Source organism: Athalia rosae, chromosome 6 (assembly GCF_917208135.1).
Source record: "Athalia rosae chromosome 6, iyAthRosa1.1, whole genome shotgun sequence".
Taxonomy (NCBI): domain Eukaryota; kingdom Metazoa; phylum Arthropoda; class Insecta; order Hymenoptera; family Athaliidae; genus Athalia; species Athalia rosae.
In genome coordinates this window covers 17,187,902-17,204,359 of record NC_064031.1, presented here as the reverse complement: position 1 = coordinate 17,204,359, position 16,458 = coordinate 17,187,902, and the positions used below count along the sequence as shown (strand labels likewise).

The following is a 16,458-nucleotide window of genomic DNA, read 5'->3' as shown; positions in this document are numbered from 1 at the left end:
GATTCCAAGTCACATGAAGCGGCTTCAAACTCGCAGGTCTCACAGCTGCGGTAGGATGTCCGGATAGCTGAACGGCCCTGAACTGCAGGAGTTCATCCGGGTCTTGCCCCTCACCAGCCGATCTCGATAAAACTAAGTCCGGGGAGTGGAAACTCTGATATTCAGACGCCGTAGAGATAAATGGACCGCCGTTCGCCGATTGCTGATTCAGGGAAACAAGATGTTGTTACCCGCTACGAATGGAGTGACAAAAATAATAGTGAATCCTTCCAAGAGCTCGCCAACCACCCCGCATAAACCAAACACCCGCTGCACCTGCATCCAACGGGAACTGGATAAGAGATTGGATACTCGAATGGGAACATGCATCGCCCGATATACGTCAGAACTAAACTAAACTGATTTTATGTTGTACGAAAAGTAGCGACTCGCTTCTGGGCGTGTAGAGTTGACGACGAGTGCAAATTCCTCGCGATAACCATGTAATAAAAGAACGCATTACAGGGTAATATCAAAAGGATGAAAAAAACTTTCAAATCCTCGAGAAGAAAAATGTTTTTCGCAAGTACAAGATATTTATAAGCCCCGCGCTCTCGCGAAGTTATCAGAGCGGAAGTAGTCCTCGCAGGAGGTGGATAATGTGTAGTGATGTATTATTTTCCGCGGAGCAGGAACGTATAGTTAATTTGAGTGTATATCACGTTGAGGTCGGTCGGAGTGTATGCCGGAAATCGCTCAACGGTCGATATGTGAAATATCGGCGTCTGCTCCAACTTTGAAATAGTTTTTGATTTACGGTAACGCCCAGGACTTTTATCTGGGTATAATAAACCGCCGCGGAACAAAGCTCAGCTTTTTGAAATGCGGCGGAATCAGCGGAGCTCGTTGCACACTGGTTTATCTCAGCTCCCAGGTCACCGCTTTTCGGTGTCGGCCGTCGATGGACCCGAACAATCTCATCCCTGTGCTTTTCGAACTTACGCCACTAGACCGACACTGCGTCATCTTTCTACTCCACGTAATTTGCCGTTGTTGTTGTCATTGTCGTCATAATTATGATTTGCTGGGAATACCTTCCGAATCGAAGCAATCCTTTTACATAAGTCTCCCAGGAGTGACAGGAAATTAATCGTATTATAGCGATTTCATACGATGCAGGTTTATAAATCTTCGAATTGTTATAACAGTTCCGCCTAGTCGAGGGAGGAAAAGTTGTGGGTTGGAACGGGAATAAATAGAGCTGGTATAAAAATGTATGCAAGGCTGCAGTCTGCGCGTGGCGCCGCGAGAGACCTTTGATCGACGCGGAAAGGGTCAAAGGGTCAAATGGTCAAAGGAAAACGTATGACGAGCGTATATAGGTATGTACAGTAATTGTCGTCTGGTTTACCCAATATTTTTTTTTTTTCCGATAGCTCCTCGTTCTCTCCGTTCCCTCGACAAAGCTTTTTATACACATGCGATCGAGCTGGCTGCACGAATCCGTTGTATGAATTTTTATCAGCCGATGAAGAATGAACGATACGAAACAGGTGCACATATACGATAGTGCATGAAGTCGCGTCGTTCGATCGAAGGTTTTCAAAATGCGATTTGTGCCGATCGCGCGGAAGGATGTATCTGTTATATGGAGAATAAAATGAACCGCAGCTCACGCGGGGAGCGAACGGTCGGCGAATTAATACAATATGAGGAATCCTGCGTTGGAATTCAATTATGAAATATTGATGAATTTGTATCAGCTGCAAAATGCATGTAACGACGTTCACAATGTCCCGTTATTTTACACCGCCATTGGTCGCCGACAGCGAGTTCTATACCGACGGGGGCGGGGGTGGTGGATGGAAGTTGCGAGTGTTACGACCGCATATCACCCCGAACGAAAGGTAACGAAACGTTTCGGCGCTTTTTCAAATTGTCGGGATTAAAGTTACCCCCGGTGTATGCACGCCCACGTGTGCCCCTACTCTATACGTATGGGTCTATCTACGTTCCGGATGTACGTACGTATACGTGGGTACGTGTGTGTGGCAGCGACAGGCTTGTCCCTATTATTTCGAGCAACGATCCTCTGCAGCGGTGTACCTGGCGGAACGCAAACGGGCGCAAACACGCGTCAACTTTGATTGCATTTAATTAAAGTTTGTTCAGCTGTCGTACCCCGGCTAACCGTCGACAAAGCTTCAAATTCGTGTTGCTAATGAAAAAGAAAAACCCTCTGAAAAAAATACATACATATCATTCCTACAGCTCCTGCAGTGGATGGAAAAAAAAAAACAAAAAAAAAAAAAAAACAAACTACGGAACACCAGTCGCTACTCCGTTTATTTGAAATGCCAGCTTACACACAGTTCGAGCACTCGTTGCTGCAGATGTGCAGTAAATGCAGTCGAAGTACATACATCGATGCATTTCTGCAACGCGCAATACGGCGAATTTTCCCTCCACTACTGTTGCCAGGCATTCCACTTTCTTATAGTTTCGAAGAAGCTCTCGAAGTGAAGCTTTACGAAGTCTTCGAGCGTGAATGAGTTCCGCGTTCCTCTCCATGGATACTCTTATGTTCGCCTATGGTACCTGTGTCTGAGCTTCTTCGGCTCCCGGTCAGAGGAATGAAACATACATAAGTAGACGAATCGAGGCACTGAAAGGTCTTTGTCGTTCCAGAAATGGAGAGTATACATCGGAGGCTCCTGAGGAATTTCGGCGAGTCGGTAGCACAACTGTAACAATATCAGCCTACATGTGCCCCAGGTATTTCCTCCGAAGATAGATCCGGCATTGCCGGAAGAGATGACGTAACGACCGAGTGAGATGGTTCCTTTCACTTTTCGACTCTACAGTCCTGAAAACAATCGCTTTGTTTCGAGTTCACCCAATTTTTCAGCGTAGCGAACCGCCTCGGCATGATTTCAAACCAGCTCGAAAACTCCCTCTCGATCCCTTTTAATTCCGAGCGCTGTAATTCCTATCCATCTCTCGGGGGTCTTGAGACGATTACGTTTTTGTTCGTCGAAACTTAAAGATACTTGACTAAATTAACTCTATAGTCGACAATGGGGTGATTAACAACGGGACACTTAAACCCTTGCCGCATGAATTGTGATCTGTGGAACACGCGCAAGAAATCCAACGCCCACGATATTCGTAACGACAAGCAAAGAGTCGTATGACCGAATACTCGGTGAATATTAACGAGCTGCAGCGGAGGTCTGATACGATATAAGTTTGCAGGCAGAGCGGTTGGAATTGTGTATCGGATACATATATGTACTCGCTCACTTCAAACTCACCGCTGCATTATGGATCACTTTTATTACCCAATATAGGTACACCAACGAACCGGAGGGAAGCCCTGATTTAATTAAAATTCAATACCAATTCGCATCCAATTAAATTCAGTTTCAGCTCCGATTCGTCTAATAAGAACAAGGGCGGGGTACATGGGAATCCGGGGTCTCGAGATGTGGCGAAGAGCATCCGGTAAACAGAGATTTAGCATAAACTCCACGCAGATAAAAATAGCTGAACCAATGTTAATATTTTTCATCTGGGTGATCGCGGCGCGTGACCGTGAAACCGGCAACATTCCCTCAAAGGTGGTCGTCCGGTCGGGCTCGATTCGGTACGATGGTGTAACGACGTATAATCGAAGGCTCAACCGGAGCCACGTTATACTCGGCAAAAGTGGAGGAGTAAGACACTCATTCCAGTCGCCGTAAGGCAGTACGTGAGGGTAGGGTCGAACCCTCAACTCATGTGCATGCATCTCCATGTCTTGATTCCCATCCCTGTATGTGTATATACTTGATAATGCAGAGTTTTTCATCGCCTGCACGGAGACTGTGTCATTAATGTTCATAACTACGTAATGAGTACATGTTACAAACAACAAAGAGGATAAAAACGCTACTGGATTACACCGATATTTTCTTCCTTTTTTCTAGCCGGAAGGTGCAGCGGCGTTGTAATTCTATCTCGTACGTATGTGCGGATCCAAGTAGAGTTGACACTGCGAATACATTGTATCCAGCGGAGTGCACACGACTCTTCGAAGTTGAGTATATGGATACAGGATAGTGCTGCAGGTAGATACGGCAGTGGTGGTATATAATCGCGTTCGCCCACAATGCAGGCAGCAGCTCGACTCATTAGCGCTGGGGTTTATTTTTCCTCGTCTCTATCGGCCAGGGGGTGGGCACACGTGATATTCTTGCACATAGGGTAGGCACCCGTGCCCATATCCCCGATGTGGTCATTGCCTGCCTGCGAGCCAGACAGCGTTTTCCAATGAAATCGTAACGAATGAGGCGTAGGCGATACCGCACCGCTCCTAGTTCACGTATTCTTGTTTTACGGAATAGAGCTACGTTGTATTTACACGTAGGAATTTAAAACGTAGTGTTCAGCATTTGAGTAAAAAAAGGAATCACTAATTAACTATTCAGTTGCTGAGGAAGAGCGAGCAAAAATTGAACGCAAACGTGAGCTCGTAAAATCTCGCATTTCTTTAATGTTTTTGAGTATCATAATCTTGGGAGTGATTATTTCTATTTGGGAAATCGGTGGGTAGTACCTAAAAGTTCGGGGAAGACTGCGGTTGGCTTCTCTTCCCTAAACCTTGGCAAAGTCCTACCCATCTCACATTCAATGACTACATTGACTTAACTCTAGATCCCCCGAGCAGGAACCAAGCTGCTTGGTTTTCTAGGGATTTTCCTCCAAATTTAATTCGCCATTGAGTACACATTCCGAGGACGCTCGACTGCTGGTATTAGCTTTTCCAGCTAGCTCTCTACCAACTAAACCGGAAAATCGAGAGTGCCGAATATTTCTTGCGAGATGGAGAAGGCATGTATACGAGGAGAAATATAAAATACTTTATGAAGTAAGTTGACCCCATGGACGAATGAAACAGAATTAAGATTAGCTGTATAATTATTTACAGTGATATCAATTGTCTCTCACGCAAGGTATGCGATTAGAAAATACGCTTACGACGAGATAGTAATTCTTTGCGTTACCGGGGTCATTTCAAATTTTCGTAGGGGGGGAAGCGGCTCAAGTGGTTAGCAACCGGTTAGCAACCAGGCATTGCCTTTACCAATCGGTGTGGCGCTGGCGATCACATGGCTCTTCGCCGATGCTGACATTAACTTGTTGCTTGTCCCATGCTGGATGCTTGGCAGTGAATGTCAACCAAATGTCAATTATCGTACGGTTTTCAAGTGCCGAGTGATGGATTAAGTAAAGTCAGTTTTGACATAGCAGAATCATTACAACGGTCGGGCTGAGCTTTTTTTTATAATAAAATAAACCACACGCCCACAGTTGCAACTAGTTTTATTGAGATTTATGGCTCCTAACCTAAGATCTTAACCTCTAGATCCTCGTTGTCTTCAGGTTTGCGTGATTGTTTTGTGCAGTGCTCAGTCTTTGATCAATTTAGTAATATTTTGAAGTGAGTCAACTTTGTGAAAATGGATTATCAATCAGCGGAGATCGTGGCAACTTGTGCTGCACTAGGGCACTACAACGGGATCAAGTATCAGCTGGATAAGGACTGCGTCCGTGAGTGTATCGGTTCACAACTATTTTATTATTATAGAACTAGCACCTAGTAATTGAGTAATTTGTCGATCGTAGAGACACTCAAGGATCTCATCAGATACTTGAAAAGAGATGATCACAACCATACAATTAGACGTTACCTTGGTGCTTCTAAAGTCCTGCAAACTGATCTTATGAGAATACTTATCGATCACTCTGACAAGAAAGAATTATTTGAAGTTCTCCTAAGGCGAGTTGATAATTTCTCTTTTACTTCTAAGTGATCACTTCTGTTAAACCACATGAAGATCATCATACAATTTTGTATAATCTACAGATTACTCATAAATTTAACCGAACCAGCATTCCTGCTGTATAATGAGCAGGTGCCAAAAAATAGCACAGAGCGTAACTATTACCTGCAGATCATTTCCCATCTTCAGAATTATAAGATGGCATTAGGTGATGATACTTTTTGGTCCGTTATCCACCAAAAGGTTGCCTCAATTTTTAAAATTGTAAGTACATCAATGATACTCATTAGGGTATATAAAAAGAAAAATCTTTTTTTTTTTTCAATGGTATTGAAAAATTGAAAGTACATGTAAATACAAAAATTTTGGCGCCTATTGGAGCCCTTAATATTAATATTAAGGCTCGTCTCAATTCATTTGTAATTTTTCTATTTAAATAACATTGGAGATTTTTTTTTTATTTTCGAATTTTAATTACTTCGGAATGGCTTGTTTACGCAACATCCCATAGAGAGGATTTATAGGAAATTTTACGCTCTAGAACTAACGTCTGAAAGTCAAAGTTCCTCAGATCAACCGTTTCAAAGATATCTGCGATCAAAAATAACACTAATCAGAAATTTCTAATATTTTCCAATAAAATTGCAAAAAAAAAAATCATACTCTATATTTTCCAACATCATTGAATACAAAAATTATTTTTTTTCGATACACCCTAATACTCATACATAGCAATAGTGTGATATCTGGAGTCTACAATGGTTTGTTCGTTCAAAACTATATCAGCCTGAAGATGAGCGCTCCGAAGATAAGAGTCAGGATATTCAGAGGATTCTCATCCTGGTAAGAAATGTTTTACAAGTTCCTGCGGATACCGACAATGAAAAGAGGACAGATTCGGAGTGTACTGTTCATGATGCGGTCTTATTTGCTCTTCACACATCCGGAATGGTCGACATGTTTCTCTTTATTGCTAGCAACCAACATGAACAGCAATATCAGATGCATATTTTGGAGGTGATTATAGATTGTTGAATCAGTTGTGCAGTCGTTTTTCGTGGTTTTTCACAAAATTATCTCCTTGGGGATCACAGATCGTGTCGTTAATGCTGAGAGAACAGAATGCTACAAAACTAGGTGCTACAGGATTACAAAAAACCACCGCCGAGAGAGAACGTGACGAAACTCATCTTTTAACTGTCCGCAAACAAGAGATTCGGCAGAAGATCGAAAGGACTCGGAAATACGCAGGTTCCAGGTGCGTGAGTATCTTACTATTTTGTACTGTTATTTAGGATCCTACTACATGCCAAAGAAAATAGAATTCGCATTTGAAATTATGTAAACTCATCACCGAATCTTCGCTATTAATATTATTAATTAAACTGCGATTTGATTGTACGCATATTCAGATATGCCACCCATCCTTTTCGAACTAACTTTCGTCTGGAAATGTAGCTACTACAAGAACAAAGTATAAAAATAACAACAAGTGAAGAGAATCTAATAAAAAATTGCAAATTCGCTTGGGTGGTTGAAAAAAAAAAAATGGGGCGATTCCATGTTTACGTAAGTTAAACAACCCTTTGTCCTTCGCTGCGGCAAACGCAGTGGAGAATGGTGAAGCGAAATGGGGAATAAGGAACGAGCAAAAGGGGAGAAGGCAAAGCTTCGTTTATTTTCAAAGGCCTGGGTCAACTGGGGGTGCCGCCTCGGTTCGCAAACTTATTATCATGATAAAAAATGGGCATTGAAGATTCGTCGAACATCCGCGGACCGCACGTGACCAGACACCACAGAATTTCAGGTAGAACCATGCGCCATGCGTCCCCAACAATTTTTGATTTCTGCTGGGAATTAAGACGCAGCGCGTAGATGCGGTGTGAGATGATTTATCACCTACGCATACCACACAAGTTCATAAAAAGAATCGTATTCGTTTCCGCCTATCGTGGATATATAAATATTTCGTTGTCGACCATTTAAGGACATCCTTTTTTTTTCTTTTTCATCTTCCTTCAAGTATCACTTCTGGTCGTACGAACGAGCGGGTCGTGTGATCATAAATTTTATCGCGGATCTATAAATCGAGTCTGGGGTGCGCAATTCGCACGTATAAGAGAGTTCCCGGGTCGGGGTTCTTTTTATGCCCATTTCAATGCCTGTACGTGTACCAATACTCGCTGCAGTGTCTACGTAGTACATGCATGTGTGTAATATTATATACCAGTACGTACATGGTTGTTATGAAAGAGGGAATAAAGTCGCTCGGAGTGTGAACACCTATCTACGATCTTCATTCAGGTGCGATCGTCGAGTGCACCTTGTAGCCTAGCTGCAGTTAAATCCTAACTAATACGACCCAGTTTACAGCAGCAAGACATCTGGCTGGATACGCACCCCACGGCAGCGAGTATATGGTTCCCGAGTACGAATAAACAGATTCATATTCATACTCAGTTCAACAATTGGATGGTTTGTCGGTTTCGGTAAAAGTTTATTACAGACAGAAATTAGTCTTGAATAAATATTCGAAGCTGTTTGAATCGGCGATTTGAAGATCAAGGAAAGAAGAAGTCCATTTTCCCCCCTTTTTACCACACAGGTATGAAAATCTCTTCGCTGGATTCCAAAATTCCCGTATGTGTGGTATAAAAAAATCCCTTCTGCGGCCTCTCCAATTTTTTCGTAACTAACATAAGTTCGATAGGATCGCGCCGCCCGGCGCCGCGGCGTTGGGACTTTGCGGATGGGACGTTTCTTCGAAAATCGAACAGATAATCCGAATCCAATTTTGCCCATACCTCCTGAAAATCCAATCAATGCAATTGACGGCACCTGTCACTGGCAGAGATAGTCTGTTAAATGACGTAGGGGAACACGGGTAACACTCTTTCGTACGAATCAACCCCCCGCGTTGCGCTTATATTTTCAAAATAAACGAGATGATTCTTTGAATTATTTTTATTTGTACGATTAATGATGATAATCTGTCATCGGAACAATTAGCGGGATCATTTTCTCTACTTGCTATTACGCCATGTTTAGAGGCGTAATATATTTCCCTTCCGGATCATACGACTCGTATCCTGATACTCGAAACTTTTTGGGGGACGAGAAAAGTTTACGTGGGGCCCCAGAAAGTTATAATGTGTCCACAATTGTACGATCGCATGCTTGCTGCGCCAGCAGCAACAGCAGCAGCAGCAGTAGTGCGGTTATTATTAATTAATGATTATGAGTTTGGAAATACTGTATTTTCCAGACATTCGCGATTCGGTGGTACTTTTGTGGTGAGAAATTTGAAGGCAATTGGCGATAACGAGCTTATTTGCTACAAGCCTTTCCGCGAAATTGAGACTCTGGAATTCAGCCAACTGAAGGTGAGAATCAATCTTATACGTATTCTATTTTTTCACAGCTATTCTTCGTAATGATTAGATTTCGGTTTTACCCTTGTGTTGTTTCGCACTTCGTATTGCCGTTCGCCGTCTATCTTTATACAAATTTATCAAACATAACTTTAACGAACAATAACTCAGCGCTCTCCAGGGTCGAAATCTTTTTACCTAATCAACGCCCTGTGCCCAACCTCCCTTGATTATCGCCCTGGAATTGCAAAGGTATTAAACTGGGTCAACCCCAGAAGTTTTTCTCTCTTAACGTTTACCTCGCCTCGAGGTATAGTCAGGAATGAACACCGACGGAACTTGGCAGAACTAGAATCCGGTGGCGGCATTCATTTCATTATATACACACCTACCACGACCTCCCGTATAAAATAAATCTCTGTACCGTACTCTGTGGGAACGGCGAAATACTCCCTTAGGAATAGGTACGAACGATGGATTATTCGTTATAATTTCGTCGTTGTCTGGATGGGTATATGTGTGCTTTTGTTGAAAAAACAATGTATTTGTCAGGAAATAATAGAATACTACGGATCATATTGTTCCTGAAGTACATCGATGAAAAGGAGTGGATAAATATATCGTCCTTATTTTTCCTGATAATAGACCAAATCGAAACGGCCGAAGAACAAATTGGGACCCAAAGGCGAAGATTCCGAACGCGTATCCGCGCTCAGCATCAGACTATTTTTGAAAGAGTTTTGCGTTGAGTTTTTGAACGGGGCCTATAATCCGGTGATGAAATACGCGAGGTTCTGCATAGGTGGAGGCGATCGTGCCCAGGCGAATGACGAAAGTTATTATCTGTGGGCGATGAAATTTTTTATGGAATTCAATCGAAACTCCAACTTCCACGTTAAATTCATCAGGTGAGATAAATAAAATGTACGACCGAGGATAGGGAAGGCTAACGCAACCCCGCTAAATCGAATTTCTTCATTTCCCAGCGAAACAATGTCCACTGAGACATTCTACTTCGTTCAGAAACAGCTTGAGCATTATTACGAAATGATGATTACGGATAAAAAGAATGTACCGTTGTGGTCAAAAAGGCTACATCTGGCGTTGAAAGCCTATCAGGTATAGTCTGAATTTTCTGCGGCATACACACTATGGAGATTGGAGGCGATATTATGCAATACATTGGTTTGTTTCGTTGTTTTTCCGTGATTATATCGGACGTAGGAACTTCTTCGCTCACTGATCGCCATGGACAATTGCGACGACGAGGATGTCCGAAAGTCTAGCAAAGTTATAAAAAACAACGTATTCTACGTACCGGAATACCGTGAAACCGTTTTGCAACAGTTGCTTTCCTACAACGAAGTAACTATGAGCAGGTTCGTTCGACTCGTGTGTTTTTCGAAACAAATTGTAACGGTTGTAGCGCACAACCTAATTAACAAGCATCTGACTCCCAGCTGATATACGGTTACCCGGTGTTTCTTACATGCGAGTATTTCCCTTTTATCTGATTACGAAACGGATATTTTATCGTAATTAGACGGGAGTTCTGTGAACGGTGGAGGGGATGATATATTCTATTTCATCTTCAAAGCCCTCACTTCTTCCGGCGTCGAGGTCGGGGGTTGAGCTTAGCGTGGCATAATGAAAGTTGCATCATGGATGAAATCTGCGATAACTTAATATTTAAAGATTGCTTAAATTGATAACAGACCTGGGTTCGCTCCACCCTGGGTTGTTTTATTGGACTTGTCAGTCGAGGCAAGTGTTTGCTGAAACTTTTATCTGCCACAGACACTCACCCCCCGCTCTCCTACCTCTTTTCCTTTCTCTTTCTTTGTCTCGCTTCCTTCGCTATCTCTTTTCCCGCGAAATAAACAACTGTTATTGATCCTACTATAGGTAAAAGCTCGGGTAAAAGCGAAATACGGCGTAAAAGTCTGTCCGTACATCTGCCAACAAAACTATCTCATAGCTACCACCAACTTTTCGACGTTGACGTGGCGTCGTTTCTATATTTCACGTATACTGCCGATCACCTCTTCCGGTGAGGGCTGGATTAATTTATCAGAAAAGCTATCTGCAGCCACAGAATCGATTCTCCATTGCATCGTAGATTTTTTAACCTTTATATCAGCTCGGGGTTCTGCTCACAATTAAAAGTTATTCTTCAAATCTTCGGTATTAAAAAATTGTCTTCATTTGTCACTCTGCAGAAATTATCTCGCCGATATCGTCGAGACCGTTCATATTTTCCTCAAAATGCTCGAGACGTTTTGCGGTCGGGGGCGCAGCATTGTCGTACAACGGATCAAAGCTAAACGACAAAAAGCTAAAAAAAGTAAGTCAATATCACGACGATACTAATTCTGTTTCCTCGTCCTTAGAAAATGGAAAAACTATTGCCAACTAGTTCATTCCACGATCGAGGTATTGTCAATATTCGAATCGTGTAGTTCAAGCAGCAGCTTTTAGTAGGTTTTTTTCTTTCGTTTGCCCCGTAAGAATCAAAAGCCAGCGTCGAAGAGAGGCCGGCGGTGCTCAATCTCGAAGAACGATGGGACGAGGCGAGTCACCAATTGTCTGCAGTTCTGCAGAGTTCCACGATACCTGAAATTACACCCTTCGACGCCACTCTGGACACGCCCATCGACGATCAGAAGTAAGAATTTGGAATTACGATGATACGAAGGGTTGAAAAATTGCGCTCATCTGACGATTTGTGTCTGCTTGCAGAGCAGATGCTATGAAACGAGTGCAACGATTTCTCCGCAAAAATCAATTCGACGAAGCAGTTGGTTTGCTCAGAGCAGCGCGGTGAGTGAAAATCATAAAAATAAATAGTTTAGCTTATCACCCCGTCTCCTAACGGAAGAAAGTCGAAATTCGCGATACCCGCGGCTATTCTCTGCAGATATATTCACCTTACCGTAAAATTTATATCCTCATCTATAAATTAAATCGGAGTGTGAATTCGGTGGTGAATTCAAGGGTCACCTTTTCAGCCTTTTCGCCTTCGTACAGGGGACGAGGACATTGCTCCGCTCTTAGCTCACCTGTAAATTTTCGGTATCTGCAAACCGTCTAACCCCTCGGTTCTTGGGATTCCCCGGGTGGGTCCCATCGACGCTTCGACGTCGTGACACCCTCGAAGGTGGGGGTTGAGGGTGGGTATCGACCGAGGAGCGCGGGTCGAACTGTATGAGACGGGCTGTAGGGTGAATCGCATCGAGTGAAATAGACCCGGGGACGAAGTTCGCAAATGAATTTGAAAGGATGCTGCGTGACGCGCTGGTACGATGCCTTTTGATGCTATCGTTTCCCTCGTGTAGGTATTCAACGTTAAAACTTCTTGACGGGGTGAGCGCGCGGGCGACGGTCGGAAGACCTATGAAGTGGTAAGACGTGATTCGATTATCCGCCTCGCCTGATAAAAACTCTGCCATACTTATAAATATATCGACGATACAAGGCCGATCGAGTACAAGGTGGGCCTCGCCACCCCGAAACCGCACAATTTTTTCAATGCGCTCCCGCGATGTAGGGACAAAATATTCATGTACAGACTTTTGCTATGGAATCTCCGAAGAACCCAAGATGATCTCAAGTCACTCATCGTCCATGTAGACGATTGTTTTTCTTTTAATAATTATTTTTTCGAAAGAACGTAGATGCGCTTAAGAGAGGAAAAAGAAAAAAACAACAACAACAACAACAACCAATGCGCAGGTCTTGAACGAATTGAAACTTGAGCTCCTCAAGCTCGTGTTTCTCTTGGCTCATTGGGGGATATATAATTGCCTTAGATCATCTCCGGGTTTGCGGAGATGGGAGCATTGAGATCTAGAGGCTAATTTCGGAATTAGGAACAGAGCTGGCTGCTCAACGAGATAAGACGAAGAGGAGAGTAAGAGCCGAGGGAAAGTGAGGGAGAAAGGGGGTGAGAATGGAACCCTACAAACGAAAAAAAAAAAAAAACGGAGAAAGGAAGAAGAAAAATAAACCGAGCAAAAATAAGAGAAAAAAACGGAGAGATCTAAAAAGAGGAAAAAATGAAACGGAATACCGCTCGTTGGCGTCAGATAAGATAAGAAAAGACCCCGCGGTGGGCTGACGCTTCGCAGATCTGGGGCACGGCGTTCTGTATCGTGGGGGTCAGACGGGTCAAGTATCGCGCAAGAAGGGTTGTAGGGAAATGTTTTCTTTTCCTTTTTTTTTTTTTTGTTGGTTTTCTCTTTCGTTTTTAAACAAATTTTTTTCTTCGTACACTCCCTTAGCATAGAATACCGACCGCCCTCCGGTCGTCCCAGAGAAGGCGGAGGGTCCTCCAGCGTCGCTCGGTGCTCACGGGGCATTGTTTTATCGCACAAAGGCGTCTGGTATAACGAAGCTATTAGTCAGCTGCTCGGTCGTTGTCCTGACTTACAACAGGGACTTTGGATCCTGAGCTTTTAAGCAAAATAGAAATAGAGGGAAGCGCACCGCACCGTGCGAAAATGGGAGATGAATTAAAATACGTTTAGGTGTAATTATTTGCATTACAAGATACACAAGTACACGCGATACGTTGAACCAAAAAGACCATTCGCATTCGTACGACGCGAAGCATACGGAGAACGACTATGAACCGTGTACGCGATTTACGCGCAGATTACAGACGTTAGCGGATACTAATTATCTGCACCGTTGCAAACGGGCATCTGTACCTTTGGCAGACCGTTACGACCACGGCGGCATTGTACCGGTACTTTTTACCACACGCTGCGGCATTCATCTTTATTTATTTGTACACGGATCGAGTCGAACGAGTTACACGGTGCATTCGTGATAAAACAAAAATTCCCGTCATAGGGGCCGAAGCTTGTATTTACGGATTTCCACCGACGTATATGATATCGGTACCAATATTATCATTCTATCAACGTTCGACGTCGTCTTCTCTTTAGCTGAAATGCGTCTGTGTTTATTTTATCCTCGTCCCGCCTTCCCTTACATTATAACAGTAGTACCTACCGCGTTGATGATAATGCTTCCCGTCTTATTTCCGTCGTGTATTCGCTGTCTACGATTGTTGTTCTTGCTAATTGATTACAAATGTATAATGTCGCATCGCGATAACTTATCGGATACCTATCCAGGGGTGTCGTTACATCGACGCAATCGGGTAATTGAACAGCTCTGAGCAAATGTGATATTGGAGCAGCGAGGTGTCCGGTGAGTAACGAAATTCAAATGCGAACGTATAGTTATGTGCTCAATATCGGAATCTTTTTCGCTGTACCGCGATAGCCAGGTACCTGAATTTAGGTTTCAGGCATTATAATAGACGATGTCGTAGCGACGGGACGCCGCGTAGAAAAAGCAATTTCCCGTGGTAGGTATATAATATATATACATGATGTTTTGATTTCACTCTACCGAGCAACCCAATTTCCCCCGTCGTTTATCTCGCCTATCATGTTCTCTCAGTCAGTTCTTATTAAAGCTCACTATGTCTAGTTTGCCGCGGAGGAAAATGCGAAACATTCGGGAAACTGTAAGTGAGAAGGCTACACCACTCTCGGATCCTTTGAGAAAACTTGGCTACAGCTGGTACCCCGTATACATACATAACGTACACCTTGTACTCTTGCGATTCCCCTCGACACTATCGTACATACATACAAGCTATACCGCCGCCGTAGGCGAGAAAGGAAAAGCCCTAGCAATTAACCGGCTAAGGTTCGAAACAACTATTAGGCAGGGAGGCCTTGCGTGAAAATGCCGCCCTTAGAGTCTAAGGCGTATACAGCACACCGACGTGTGATCCCCGCGTTAATCCGTGTTTATCCAATCGTACGTTCATTCGCTACCGAGCTTGCCACGTAGTACGGTATACGCTACGGTATGTACATTTTTTGATAATCGCGTGTCGCGTGAGGCTCGATTAATCGAATTGTCTCATCAAATGTTACAAAAGAATACGGAGTTAGAAACACGTTGTTCAATGCGCCGGGAATAATGAGTATCCTTATTTTTGTTCTGATTCTTAGCGAGGTATGGCCAGAAAACGACAGCTTTGGAAGCGCCGGGATTACAGAGGAGGAAGAATTCATGTCACTCAGAGAGATATACTTTGCTGATTTGGGAGATGGTGAGTAAAAAACGACTGCCTCAGATGGGGTGAAAATTCATTGTAACAAACTTGTTCCGCTTTATTTTCTGTTCGCGTATTTGATAACGACGGTAAGTATCGTGGAGTGATATTCAAACGAAGACGCATAAAGAAATATATCGGAAGAAAGAAAGAAGAAAAAAGAAAAAAGAAAAGAGAAGATGAAACGACGAATAAAGAATTTGCTACCGTTTTCGGACGCCGCTGCTTCTTTCATTTATAAAGTTTTCTCGTCCACCGAATTTCATCCGCTTACGTCTTTCAATTAATATAGGCGGGAGTCTTGACGCTGCCAACGTGGGTATACGAGGTATGTATAAGTATACGTATACATAGAATAGGTGGGTACCATCGCTCCCTCTTTCAATCAATTAAATTAAATTCCTTAAGACTCAAAGATTTCGAGGCTAACGAGATACGAAAAGGAAGCGAAGCCCGTGCGGCGGAGTCCGTTCCGTCCTTATCGTCAAACTTCCGTCTACGTTAACGGACCCGCGGTGGTGTCGCGATTCACCACCGACGACGCAACGTGACGACGGGCTCTAGCTCTCTCAGCAACGTCTGCCTCGTCTGTTTGTTTGTTCGTTCGTTGGTTCGTTCGCTTGTCTACGCGTTTTGCCAAAGTAGCTATATTTGCCTAGAGAATCTCCCTCGGAATCTCCCCTCCCCTCTGTCGACGGAGTAGACGTACGCGAATCTAAACACGCAGTGTACGCCACTTAGACACTTTGCAAGTCTTTCGGGTAAAAGTAACGAAAAACGAAACAACAAATAATGAATGAATAACTATAGAATAAGAAGAAAAAATGAAAATTCTCAAACACGCGATGATTCAGCCCGACTTCTTGCCCCACCGTTTGTAATAAGCGACGACATATATCACGTTGCAAATTTAATTAAACAGGCTGACGGTATTCGTTTCATGGCTCTTTAATTTATGTATGAATAACTGCGCGCCGTTCGCGGACTTGTTGTTCCCCATATCCACCCTCTACTCGCACGAGACTCGCGTTTCGATCGGCATCACAGCTCCTACGTACGTGGCTATACGGATATCGCGATATTTACGTGTCCGATCGTCGCGATTCGCACGCACCGCACCAGAAAAATGACGAACGGGGTAGCC

General features: G+C 43.5%; 1 protein-coding gene across 2 annotated transcripts in view; it reads left to right on the top strand.

Annotated features, from left to right (window-relative positions):
• Nucleotides 1–5,153: 5,153 nt before the first annotated feature.
• LOC105688574 (protein timeless homolog) overlaps nucleotides 5,154–16,458 on the top strand; it is a 79,927-nt gene continuing 68,622 nt past the window's right edge. The window contains exons 1-13 of one of the 2 annotated variants that reach the window (XM_048656415.1): nucleotides 5,154–5,571; nucleotides 5,647–5,800; nucleotides 5,888–6,068; nucleotides 6,591–6,821; nucleotides 6,899–7,062; nucleotides 9,070–9,187; nucleotides 9,821–10,083; nucleotides 10,162–10,294; nucleotides 10,400–10,554; nucleotides 11,395–11,519; nucleotides 11,684–11,840; nucleotides 11,915–11,995; nucleotides 15,211–15,311. In XM_048656415.1, the coding sequence (XP_048512372.1) occupies nucleotides 5,481–5,571; nucleotides 5,647–5,800; nucleotides 5,888–6,068; nucleotides 6,591–6,821; nucleotides 6,899–7,062; nucleotides 9,070–9,187; nucleotides 9,821–10,083; nucleotides 10,162–10,294; nucleotides 10,400–10,554; nucleotides 11,395–11,519; nucleotides 11,684–11,840; nucleotides 11,915–11,995; nucleotides 15,211–15,311 (1,954 nt within the window). In that variant the 5' untranslated portion in view covers nucleotides 5,154–5,480. The remainder of the gene's footprint in view (nucleotides 5,572–5,646; nucleotides 5,801–5,887; nucleotides 6,069–6,590; nucleotides 6,822–6,898; nucleotides 7,063–9,069; nucleotides 9,188–9,820; nucleotides 10,084–10,161; nucleotides 10,295–10,399; nucleotides 10,555–11,394; nucleotides 11,520–11,683; nucleotides 11,841–11,914; nucleotides 11,996–15,210; nucleotides 15,312–16,458) is intronic. The other variant, XM_020853861.2, reaches the window with a different exon arrangement.